At 43.1% G+C, this 12,650-nt stretch overlaps 1 protein-coding gene across 1 annotated transcript in view; it reads right to left on the bottom strand.

Moving 5' to 3' along the window:
- Positions 1 to 735: 735 nt before the first annotated feature.
- Positions 736 to 12,650, bottom strand: part of LOC104512243 (protein kinase C alpha type) — a gene marked incomplete at its 5' end in the record, with an annotated part of 90,559 nt that continues 78,644 nt past the window's right edge. The window contains 4 exons of the mRNA XM_010155161.1: positions 736 to 900; positions 4,790 to 4,930; positions 7,363 to 7,470; positions 8,903 to 8,983. Coding sequence (XP_010153463.1) covers positions 736 to 900; positions 4,790 to 4,930; positions 7,363 to 7,470; positions 8,903 to 8,983 — 495 coding nt within the window. The remainder of the gene's footprint in view (positions 901 to 4,789; positions 4,931 to 7,362; positions 7,471 to 8,902; positions 8,984 to 12,650) is intronic.

The raw sequence follows: 12,650 nt of genomic DNA, 5'->3' as shown, positions 1-12,650 counted from the left end.
TTATCATTAATATTATTATTATTAAAGACAAAATTTCACCCTTGAGTTTCTCACAAGCTACTCAGCAAAGATCCTAGCGATCTGGCCACCGCTGCAGTGTACTCAAGCTCGGCGCTGCTTACAGGATCGGTTCATGAAGCCTCAGGGTCTAATTCGATTTCACCCCCCTCCCACCCACTCCCAACGCGTTTCTGTTGTATTTTCCAAACAGCTACTTTCCACAATTGTTTTGCAATGCCTCTCCTCCCCGGTGCCGCCGCCGCTTCCGTCTCTCGTGCTGCTGACTCCCCGAAGTCCGCGGGAAGAGCGCGGGGTGGCAGTCCCTCGGGGCCGCGGGCTCCCGGCTCCCAGCATCCGCACCGAAGGACCAAACATTTGTGGTGGTGTTTTTTTTTTTTTCAGACCATGTGTTAGCTTCATTCTAACACAGCAGAGCAGAAAAGGGAGCAAAAGGACAGTGGGAAGTTACAAAAATATAGAACGTACCAAAAAATGGGTAAGTTTCGACGAGTCAGTGGTGACTCTAGAACAAGTGGGCACCGTGTACTAATTTAACTCCCATTATGACAACATTGCTGTTGCAAAGCCAAAATCCTCAACATGTGGCCTTTCCCCCATCTTACACTTTCTAACCCTACAATTTCCAGGCCCAAATGGAATCAACAAGGCAAAAGCCTAAAAATTGTAGGGTTAAGGACCGTTCCCTGCTGAGGGATTTGTTCCTGCTCTGCTGTTTCACGCTACATTTTGTAAAAGGGGGTGGATGAACTGGGGGTTGACATACGAAAACCCCTCAAAATCTGTTTGGTCTATGTTTGCAATGACCAGCTGATCCGGAGGTGTTAACACCGGCTGTCCTCGTGTGAAGAATTTATCAAAGTTTTCGGCACCTTTGCCACACTGCAAGAAAAAAACAAAGAGAAAAAAAGGCTGAAAAAATCAGCAATACATTGGCAGTTCCAGTTTTTTGTGCGATACAGCAGGTTTTTCAGGATGCATGCAAGACTCTCCCTCATTTCCCTTTCAGACATTTTAACAAAAAATCTCAGGCAGATAGGGAAGTTTCAATAGATGAATTTTGACGAAAACCAAAAGTTTCCATCCATTGGCATCAGGTGACATGGTAAAGAGGCTTAAATATTCAGAATTACTGGGACAAGAAGGAAAAGAAAGTATTTTTACAGATGTGTATTGGCAAGAGATGCTTTATCTGTCAAGTCATTTCATTCTTCTTAAAACCTTTACAATGCAAAATTAAATTTTCGTGTTAGTCTCCATTTCTGTCAGGATCTCCAGAAAGCTTCATGTAATTCATTTGTATGCTTCGATTCTTCACTGTACAGCCGATCAACTGTCGTAAAGTCATGAAGGACAGCAGAGCTCCAGCCTGGGGACCGCAGGAGGGAGCTGGGGTGGGGAGCGCTCCCTGGGAACAGGTCCCCGGTGCAAAACGCGCTATCGCAGGTTTCATCCTTCTTTTGTCTGAGAGAAGAGACACGTCCCCTCGTGGAGCCCAGCCGCGAAGGAGGTTACAGACAGCTACGCGCTGAACACAGCTCACTCGGAACAGAGACCAGCAGAAACCAGGCTTGCGAAAGGACAGTTGGGAGTATTGCAGAACACACTCGAAAGGCAGCAAAGCTTGATTAGAGGCAAGTTAAAAAGGATGAAGGAGGAACCGGTCCAATATTAGCTTGGATGCAAGAAAAAAATGCCTATCTGGGGAGAACCAGGCATTGAATATTGTGGAGAGGTCTAAAGGAAACTGGTAAATCTGCTTATCCCAACGCTACCGACGGCAACAGAGCTTCGATCAAAGCGTGGTTGTACGACAGAGCACTGAACGGTTCTTCTCGTCGTCCCTGACCCTGTCCTCTCCATCCGACCCTACAGGCTCGCTGCACTGCTGTACACTTGTTAGGGAACACATCTGCAGGCGGATTTGGAGGCCAACATCACGCTGCCATCTTCAGGCTCAGAGGATAACTTGGAGAGGGCAGAAGACGGCTTGTACAACAGACCCATATTGAACAGTGATTTTTCTGCACTAATGTAACATTAATAAAGCTGTGCGTTTATAGGGGAAACCAGCTGAAGAGGGGTCTGTTAAGGGAATTGGAAGGTGAAGTGTTTGTCTTCCTTGAAAACAGCTCGGTCATGGTTTCCAATCCCGTGGCAGAGGACCTGGCATGTACTGGCCTGGGACACGCCGTCCGACCTGAGCTGCAACGAACTTCCGCTGCCTCAGGCACGACTTGGTTTGCGTTTCAGACAAGACACACATGCTCAGGTACTGGACTGCTGTGCTCACAGAAAGACCCTTGTTCAGTCTCGGCAGAACACAGGCAGAGGGCCACTTCAAGGGGTTAAGGGCTAACGGCAGTCTGCTTTTCTCACCCCGGGTTCTGCACTCACCGAACACCCCGGTGCCCACCGAGGCCAATGCATTTTGGTACAGAATCTCTGGAGAACGAGAACGGACAGAGTGGAACTTTGACAAGGGGAAAACTCTCCATCATTGGAATCAAAGTTGACGTATCAAAAATTAACAGTCAAATTTATTTAGAGGCTGTACAGCCAACTCAGAGCTGCAATAAAAGGGCTGTTACAGGGAAGCCTTTTTGCTATAAAGGTGTTCTGCAGATATGCATCACCCTTCCACAAAATTATGCTCTGCCTTTTTTTTCTTCTTTTTTCAGCAAAGGGAAGGTATTCAAATGAGCTGTGCATGGCAACCAGCGTCCCTGACTCCATTAGGTCTCCACTGCTTGTACTGATAGAGGTTAAGAAATAACTGATGTGAAGTTTGGGTATTTTTGGGGTGCAAATATAATAATTTATCAATAAATTTGCATTTTCAATTATATACTTGTCTTCACATCAAAAAGTAGAATTGCTATTGTTAGCATTAATGCAGTATTGAAGCAGAACTGAAAATACAGGACTCCTAGAACTGCTTAGCTTACAAATACACGTTAAATGTCCTTCTTGTCATGCCTATAGCCTGTGAAATGTCAGTCTGGAAGGGAACACATTATTTATACCGACCAACTGCTGACCCAAAATCTGCCGCTCTGCGTTGGAGTGAGAACTATGCCTGTGTGCAAAAGCAGCAGGAGTATTCCTGCAGCAACATGTTTCCTAGAGAAGATGCACCTAGAAAGGTTTCTGGGGAAAAAAAAACCAAACCACCCCAAACAAAGCCCATACATATGTCCACATCTTCAAACAGATTAAGGGTTATGTGTTATTTTCTTTCTAGAATCCACATAAATAGAATAAGCAATCACAATATATGAGTTATACATAGGATATGTAAATATCAGACTCGGATTTTAAATTATTTTCGCCTGGGAAAGTTAGGCTCCGTGTGAATATGCTTTGGTGTACTTTAATAGTAGCCTGTATAAACCAAACAGGTCACGATAACCACGGAGATAGAGCAGAGCTGCTCTAAACAGGAGCCAGGATCTGCCACAAAACATGCTATGATGGAACCAGATTATTCTTGAAGCTTTTAGTACCTTCATGCTGATGCTACTTTTAACTTCAGGGAGAGTCTAAGCTAGTAAAAGAGTTGTGAAGGTAGATTTGCTTTACAATCAGCTTTAAATTTGACTCACGAAGCAAGTAATGAAAATCTTCCATAAAATGTGCTTTAAAGAGGCACGGCTTCCGTTGGACAGAGAGCCCTGGGGTCTGGCTGGGCAGGGTTGGCAGCACCACGCATGTCCTTTACTTATTTACGCCCTTCTCTGCATGAAAAGCCCACACCCTATGAAAGGGGTATTTCCCCTGGCACAAAACACTCATCTCAGCATGCAGCTCTCCTCTGGTGGTGTGAAGAAGTCCTCTGTATGCAAAAAGAGAGGAATATATTCTGCCGTGGGGCAGTGTCCTCCCTCTGTTCATTAGTCTGTGATACCACACAAGCGTGTCTGAATCGGTAAATAAATCAGTGTACAGACCAAAGATCCCACACCTGCCGTGCTACAGCCAGCTACGCATCTCAAACGGAACAAAAAACGTGTGAGAGAAGAAAGACTCAATGTTAGGACATAACAATCTACAGCTGTTCCTGAAAGCTCGTATTCTTGTGTGCAAATACTCTTCTTTGCCTGTCAATAAAACACAGCACAAGCGGAAAGAGATTCTGTATCAACAAATGCAGCTCTTCAAATTCTATTATGCAAACAGTTCTCGTGGTAAGGACATCTTTCCCTTGGTCGGATTTCTGAAATATTCCTACAGATACCTGTGTGCAAACCGGTAGCAAATGTTAAAAATAAATCCTTGCAAACTCAGCAGGCATCACACTAGGATGGGGTGTACAACCCCCCCGAGCTGTGTAGCCCACTGTGGAGGAAATTCCCCCCAGTAATTCAGATACCTTTAACCACTGGCTTTAGGTATTGTTCACAGAAGACAGTCGCCACTGGCTTTAGGTATTGTTCACAGGACACACACAGGAACTGCATTTATTACAGGTCTCAAGCCTCTGATGTTAATATGCCAATTTTCCCTGTTTTCAACTTTTCATGCAGTGCGTGACCTTCCAGTCCAGACTCAAACCACCGAGAGACTTTTTCACAAGGAAGAAAGAACACTGGGCTATGCTACAGCGTGCCAAAACATTAGCAGATCTACAGACTGGTCTGCCATAATCAAACTGCCTGATTTTAGAAACGTCCCAGATTTGCAGCACCATCAAGCCAGCATTAATCTCCCCCCATGGGAAAGCACGACTGCAGACACACTGAGCGAGGGAAGTACTTGGCATCTCACTCACCACTTTAGGCTTGAAAGGTGGCTGAATCTCCCTATTTTCCAGTTTTTCCCAGTCAATTCTCCTGAAGAAAGCATGTTCCCTGACGTCTCTTTCACCTTCGAGCCCACAGCCAAGGCGTTTTGCAGGATGTTTAGTCATTAGCTATTAGGAAGAAAACACCAAATGATGACATTTGACACTGGAATGAAAGTGAGACAGACTTTGTGAGGCTCTTGCTCTGCTCCTGAAGATGCAAGTTCCGAATAAAATTGTTTTGAAAAGCTAAAATTCATTTTTTGAGGATTAGGGTTTTTTTTGTTGTTGTTTGTTCCCTGGAGACAGCACTTCAGAAGCAAATCCAAGGGTCGCACCTGAGAACTCCTTCCACTCGGCTGAGGTTGCTGCTGGAGGTGTGGGTGAGCAGGCAGTGCCCGGCACACACTGCCATCCTATTAGTTCCTGAATTTTGCCTTTGGTCTTTCAGTTCAGTCTTATAAATCTCCAAAACAGCTTCTTCCCTGTCTCAACAATCAATTAAACTTAATAAATTCCAATAGACTAAAGCTGTATGAAATACACCCCCTGCCCCCATTTCATTTTTCTGAGCTTGTTCAAGACATCTCATTACAGAGCCTACAATTCCTTGGCACCCAGCTGACCGTATCTAACCCGTGTTTCCTCTCCTGCATCCTCAATGACATCTTGGTCAATACTATACCCAGTTGCATAGATTAAGCAGACTCAAGGAAAAAAAATATCAAAACCCACCAGCATTGCCTGCTTGGAAACAGTAATATGCTCTCTAAGTAACAAGCTCCTCAAAAACTTTCCAACTGATATCAAGCGATGTAGCCTTCAACTCCCAGTTCCAGTATTGTGGGGACTTTTTAAAGCTCTTTTACAAATGATACATGATTAATATACTGCGGGGAGTGATACCTCAACACATCTTTTTAAAACCTCAGCTGTACCGCTTTAGTCTCCCTCCAAATGTTGAGTTGATCAGATTCCAATTTCAAACCTAAAATAAAAGCGACTCTAAGCAGATTTTGGGAAGATGGCTGTGCGCTGGGCTAGGAATCACATCCTGCTCCATGCTTAACAGCAACGTTCTCATTTCTGTTACCTTTTCTAAAGCCCTTGCTTTAACAGTAGGTGACATAAGAAAATGTGAATAATGATTCTAGCAGTTTTAATTCTGTTCTGAAATTACTGCATTTACCAAACCCAACAAACTCTGAACCAGTGGAATGGATGTCAAGCAGACAATTCAGTTCATGTTCAGGGTATGTTCGTCTTGCCCAACGGTGCAGCCCTGGGATTGCTGAGCTACTGCTGACTGCAAGGCTCAGAAGCCTTCTCATACCGACTTCTTAGCTCAGGTATAATGCTCACTGAAATGTGGAATTAATTTGTTAGTTTAACACAGACGATGAACGTATTATTATCACAGAGACTTGACCTTAAACCTAGTGGTGCAATGCAATATTAGCTTTCTGACCTCCCTTTGCATAAGCACCTAGCACGATAGCAGCAAGCAAGAGAGCTGAAAACATGGTAATTAGATCAAGTTCATACTGGGTTGTCTGAATATATGATTTTCATGACAAGGCATCAACCTGCATGTACTTTACAAAACATACCATGTTTTGGTTTTGTTGGCCAGCACATGTACACTGGGATAGACACTAAAATTAGAGTGGTCTCTCCTTTTACCTTGTTATTCTATACAGCTTTTCTTTTTCTTGATGATTTTTCATTATGGGATTAATCTCCAGCTCATGTACAATACTTCATAAATGGTTGCAAAGGGAAGGAAGAAAGTAAATACCAAATTTTCTGACACTAAGTGCAGTGATATCTTATCAGTGGAAGACAGACATCAAAGCAATGCTTTACAGATGGTGGTTTGGAAGAGCTGCAGACTGACAGTACTCTAGGGAATCTCACAGAGTCAAGGGAAAGTCAAATGAATTCTTTTTGCCTGAGCTAATCCCCTGAAGTCAAATCTATGATTTTCCTCAATAAAATAAACTAAACTTAAAATCTAAGATAAATTTTAGGCCACAGTGGTTACAACTGGGTCAGGATTTCCCCACAGTTCCCTTGCATTTACGCTAAAGACTGTGACATAAGCTCATCTTTATCTACATATCAAAATGACCCTTGTTAACTGTTTTGCTGTGCTGCTGTCATTAGACACGCTGGGCTGAGGACCGCAGCATGCTCGGTGGCGTATCTGGTATCCACATAAGCTGAGATATCCCCTCACCTTCCACACTGGGATTGTACTGCCAAGGCTTGAGAGGCAAGGTGATGGAGACCTTCCACACCATCAGCCTGTTTATAAATTCTGCTTTGGATTTGGCAGCTACTGATTCTGACATTTGTTCTTGCCGTAAAACAAGCAGGCACAGGGGGAAGAGCTGCATACTTGTCAGTGACACTGAGCGATGAGCACTTCATGACAGTATAGCTTAGCACAGCCTGACGGAAGTGGCACTTAAAAATACTACAGTGCCATATCAAAGCCAGAGAAATTCAGTTATTCACAAAGACTGCCAAAAAGCAACTTAAAGAAGCATCTATCTCACCCCCTTGCAGATGGAGACAGCTTCTTTGGACAGTGATTTTGGGTAGGAAACATTATGCTCCATTATGGACTGGAAAAGTTCATCTTCATCTTCTCCATCAAAAGGAGGCTGTTGAAAATAAATCACAGGTAAGTTACTTGTAGGTTTTGGTTTAAGTCTTCACTTTTTCTGAAATGCCATCAAATACTACGGCCACACTGTGTCAGGTCAGAGATGCATCCAGCCCAGTAACGTGCCCCCATCAATGACAGGTGCCCAGAGACAGAACACAGCAGTGGCCCCTGCCCACGAATACAACCCAAACTTCCAGCCTTGTGCAGCTTCGGATCTTCTGACCCAGAAGTTCAGTGTTCATCAGTCTCAGGTAGAAATTAAGGAGAAATGTTCATGTCCACCCCCAGCATGGCAGCCAGGTTAATGAAATACGTGCAGGATTATATTTGTGATCATCCGTAAACAGGTTTTAAAGCTGCTGTGCACCAGCCAGCCAAAACACGTTAAAGGGTGAAGCTCAGAGACTGTAACAGTCAGTTATGTTGTGCTAAGGTCTACCCACTCCTCACTGCACTTCGGTTGAACTCCGGTTTGTTTTGTAAGACATGGCTGTGGACTCTGCTTCTGTGAAGGGAAGGCTGTATACAAGAAAGAGCTGCATTTTGGTTTTAAATATAGGTGATGAGGAAAGTGCCGGTGGGTAAGTCTCCAGGATACAGGCGCTGTGGAAGGCTCAGCTAATGGAAAATCTCCTTTTCTCAAAAGCATTCCGATGCCTAATATTTGCAATGCAGACTGTAAATGTTAACAACTGCAATTGCTACACTTCAAAAACTTTTAAAATGTCAACTGGAATTTAGTAGGGAAACTATTAAAGGCATTTGTTAAAAATGTATGTTTTAAGCTTAGGAAAAGCATACCTTTAACTAACACTGATGGAGTGCCAATTGCATGAATCTTTTCTAACTCAAAACTAATAGAATTTCTTAAAGTTGGTAGTTATCTGCCATTTACTGCAGTACAGTGTTGCTTTTCTACTTGAGTGACTCAGAGAGCAGCATATCATTAACTGTGCAGAATAAGGGGTCTGTAACTGAGCATATTTCAAGTGGCGAGACCCATACTTTACCCCTAGGACATACAATACAAAACCCATATTCTTGTGACTTAACTGCAAAGCAGAGCATACACACACTCCTATTATGTCTCCCTGTGGTTCCAAACTACCAAATGATGTTTCTTCCATCTGACATGCACTTTCCTGCTCAAGTGTCTCCCATTCAATTTTGAAGACGGCTATTTATAACATTATTACAGCACAAAGAAGCCATATTCAAAGGCAGTGCTTGATTATGTGAGCGCAACATAAAGAGCTTAAAGCCTAAATACATTCTCAGTGGAGTCAGTCAAGAGTACAAGGAGATAATATCAGTATGAAAGGCCCCAAGCTTGTCCCCTGAGGGTCTAACCCATTAAGGAGCCTTGAAACAGATCATCCTGGAAAGGCAGTAGGAGGTCACAGCAAGCATGGGAAGGCAACTCTTACCTGGCCAGCTAACATCTCGTAGAGCAGCACTCCGTACGCCCACCAATCCACAGACTTCCCATAGGGTTGGTAAGCAATAATCTGTATAATCACAAACAAAAAGCCAAAGAAGAACACCCTATGTTAGCTAACACCCAGTCTCATGACAGATAAAGAGGGACATGCAGAGATGAACTTATTTCCTTGAAAAAGCCCAGAAAGACAATACTGAAATCCTCACTCCATTGGTTTCAGTGAGAGTTGGGACTGTTTTGTAAATATTAGTCTAAACCTGACCACTTCTTTCAGTACGCTGGTGTCTTGGGAAATGCAGCTCCTAGGAGACCTTGGGATGTGTATTTGAAGGCAAACAAGGAAGTAGAACAGCACAATGTAGAAGACAAAGCAAAAACGTTATCCATCCATTTGTGTCAAAGCTAGAAATCATGAGACTCACTTAACTTACAGATTGTCAATAATTAAGCCTTTCTTTTCAATATTTATATTTTTGTTCTGCTGTAAAAGGAATCAAAATCTAAGAAAAGAGCAACACGCTAAAAAACTCAGTTACATCTTCCCAAGTTGTATGATTAAGATACTCTTAGTATGAAGCTAGATACCAGCTACACAAAAAAGAAAGGGGTTTCTGCTGTTCAGCCTAATGGAAATGCCAAGTATTTTGCATCGTTTGGGTTCACATGTGACTCACATCGAAGCACAAATTGAGTTCTGACACAACGAAAAGGTTGCAAGTGCCAACAGAACACCGGTCCCCTTGTGCGTCGTTTTCTTTAACTGAGGCCTCTTCAGAGGTCAGTGTTAATTTATTTAAGAGATGCATTTGGGTGTGCTGTGGAGGAGTTTTGAGGTGCAGACGTTCAGATCTCCTTCTAAACAACTGTAAAGGGACGCTGTGAACGGTGGAGGGATGCAGAACATCCCAGCCACTGTCCATCCACACTGGGGGGGCAGCAGCAGAGCCCCCACCCCCGGTGCCATCGCCCCACTAGAAGCGGAGCACTGAGGCTGTCATTACTCCAGATGGGCTTGCACTTGTTTTCCTGTTTGCATGCGTTTTTTACTCCCTTTACTGAACCAGTCGCAGTATGGAAGAGTGGGGTTTGAGAAATAAACATGGACATCAAGTTCCAGTGGGACTGGAAAGGTCCCAGTGCAAATGCAAACCCATCCCACTGTAGGAGAAGGTGGTATTGTCCATGTCTGCTGCTCTACACCAGATACTTTTTTTCCCTCTAATCCTCATTAAATACACCAAATTTGAATCACCAGCTTAATGCTGGTAAGGATATGATGCAAGTGAAACACAGAAAAGCAAACTGCCACATTCATACACCAACCTACGTGTCATGCACGGAAAACGGCGATTATACTCATAATATTGGGAGCTATTCAAAGCGTTAATTGGAAAATGTAAACGAGGGGAAAGAATGCTCACTTCAAGGAAGGAATTACATGTGGGAGGAAGCAGATGAGTTTTCAATATGCAGTCAAACATGCATTGGTACAAAGTCAGCAAGTTCTAAATGTCGTATTTTCAGTAGTTCCCTCCTCCTCACCCAGAAATCACCACGTAAGACCCCCCAGCTGCTGCGCTCAGAGCCACCACCGGCTGCCTTGCAGCAGCTGCCAAAATAATCCTACCTGCATGTACAAGTTTTGATATCTTTCACAATAAGTAGGGGTAGATTAACATGACCTCCTGTCCCACCGCAGCGTGTGGGGCAGACCCACAGAGCAGTGAGGGCATTCATGTGCCTAGAAATGGAGAGCTGTACCCACTGACCAGGGAGGAGTGGAAAGTTGACAGGACCCTTCCCTTCCCCTCCTTCTCCATCATTAATTTAAGTGATTGCCTTTTTCATCTCCTTTTGTATTTCCAATGTCCCATTTTCCCTACCTATTACGGTATTTTAAGAGCTCTGCCCTTTCAGGTGCTGTGGATTTGAGAGCTCAGGAGGAATTTCTCTCATCAAGCCAAAATGGCAGAGGAATGTTGATTGCTTTTGCTTTTTTCTTTTTTATTCTTAAAATTTTTGCCTCCAAGGAGGGCACAGTTAAAAGCAGGACACAGAGATTAATACCAACAATTTGCAGGAATGTTTAGATCATTGCAGCTTGCAGCTGGTAGCCAGTTGGGATGAAAAGATTATATCCCAGAGGCAAGAGAGAAAGTCTTTTGCGAATGTATCTTACATGTACTGGAAAAGTTAAACTCAGTTATTAAAAGAAATAAATATTACTAGCACAAGAAACTGTCAAATATACACCTTCCAAACCTATTAGCCTCCCATAATCCTGGCAAACGCCAGTTTAGAACTTAAGGTTTTGAGGCTATTAGTTGGAGGAGAAGGGAAACAGAGTTTCTAATTTAAACTCTTCCGGAATTCCAAGTCAGTGGTCCAGCTGCTGCAGGGATGCTGACAGTGGGGTTCAGTACTGCACCACAGGGCGTGGGCTGTACTGGCAGAATCCCTGCCCGCTAATCCTCTTGACATCCATCTCCTTCTGTCTCCCTTGACTGGTCAAGGAAATATAAAGTATTAATTAATTTCATGGATATGATACCAGTCTGACCATAAATATTTAAGTTCAACACATCAATAAATATTCTTTACTAGATAACCACTTTCTGGCTGACAGAAGTGGCCAAACCTGGGATCCTACCAATTCAGCCTCCACATGTTTCTCAAATTGCCTAGGATAAAAAAATGAGTATTAATTCCAGTGTGTCATACACCTAAGTAATAACAAACACTAACTTTCCCAATTATTACAGAAGGAAAGCATTATTTTGCAGCACACCAAAGTGTGCAAGTTCCCTTTGCTAAATGCAGCACCGCATTCCCCCGTGTTCTGTCTGGAGATCGGACGTGTGAAGCCAGCTGAGATGTCCCTGCATGGTCCTTCCGGCCGTGGTATCTCTGCACTATGCCCGTGGGTAGTTCATGCCGAGATAGCAAGGGCTCCTTCAGACCCCACTATAGTCACATTACAGCCCAAATACTGATGAAAAGAGCTGATTCTCTGTGTGCGTGCCACACACTCGCGGGACTACCCTACCCTAGATACCTTCAACAGTTTATTCAGATTTAGCTCATTCACCTACACCCATCAGGGAACATTACCATGCAAACGCATCCTCCTTATAACCCATGATAAATTTTAGCCCATGGAAACATGCTGAAATGCTCCTGCAAGCAAAACTTGAACCTCACTTTGAAGTTTACCACAGATGTAGTTAGCAATTTGTCATTCACATTAATGTCTTCAGAAACTAAAGAAAATCAGCCAACTAAAAAAAAAAATCTGTTTGTAAGGTAATAGACAGTCTAATTTCCTCCCAGTTACTGAATGTTTTGGTAAAAGGTTTATTTCTTTGTAAGAAATGTCCAAATAAAGTAAAATAAATCATTCCAACACTGACCCATATTGAGCATTTTGGCACTGACAACATGTTCTTTGGTATTAACTGGCACAGGACTATTGCCACAGAAAGGACACTTTTCAATTTGCAATACTGGCTTCATTTATGTTTTGACAGGAGAAAATGAAATACTGCTCTGGTTGTTCTGATATCCTGCTGCAAGCAACAGCAATTTGTGAAAAAACAAGATTTTATAATACACAATATTTCACTCTGAAAAGCATGAATTAGCAACTGGAAAAAAACAAACTATTTTTCATTCCAATTTCACAGAGATGACAAAATTCACCTTAGACACTGATTTACTGGTCCATGTATAAATCT

This window comes from Eurypyga helias, unplaced genomic scaffold (genome assembly GCF_000690775.1).
Source record: "Eurypyga helias isolate BGI_N326 unplaced genomic scaffold, ASM69077v1 scaffold1287, whole genome shotgun sequence".
Taxonomy (NCBI): domain Eukaryota; kingdom Metazoa; phylum Chordata; class Aves; order Eurypygiformes; family Eurypygidae; genus Eurypyga; species Eurypyga helias.
The sequence above is the reverse complement of the archived record's forward strand: the minus strand, read 5'-3'. Positions and strand labels throughout refer to the sequence as shown.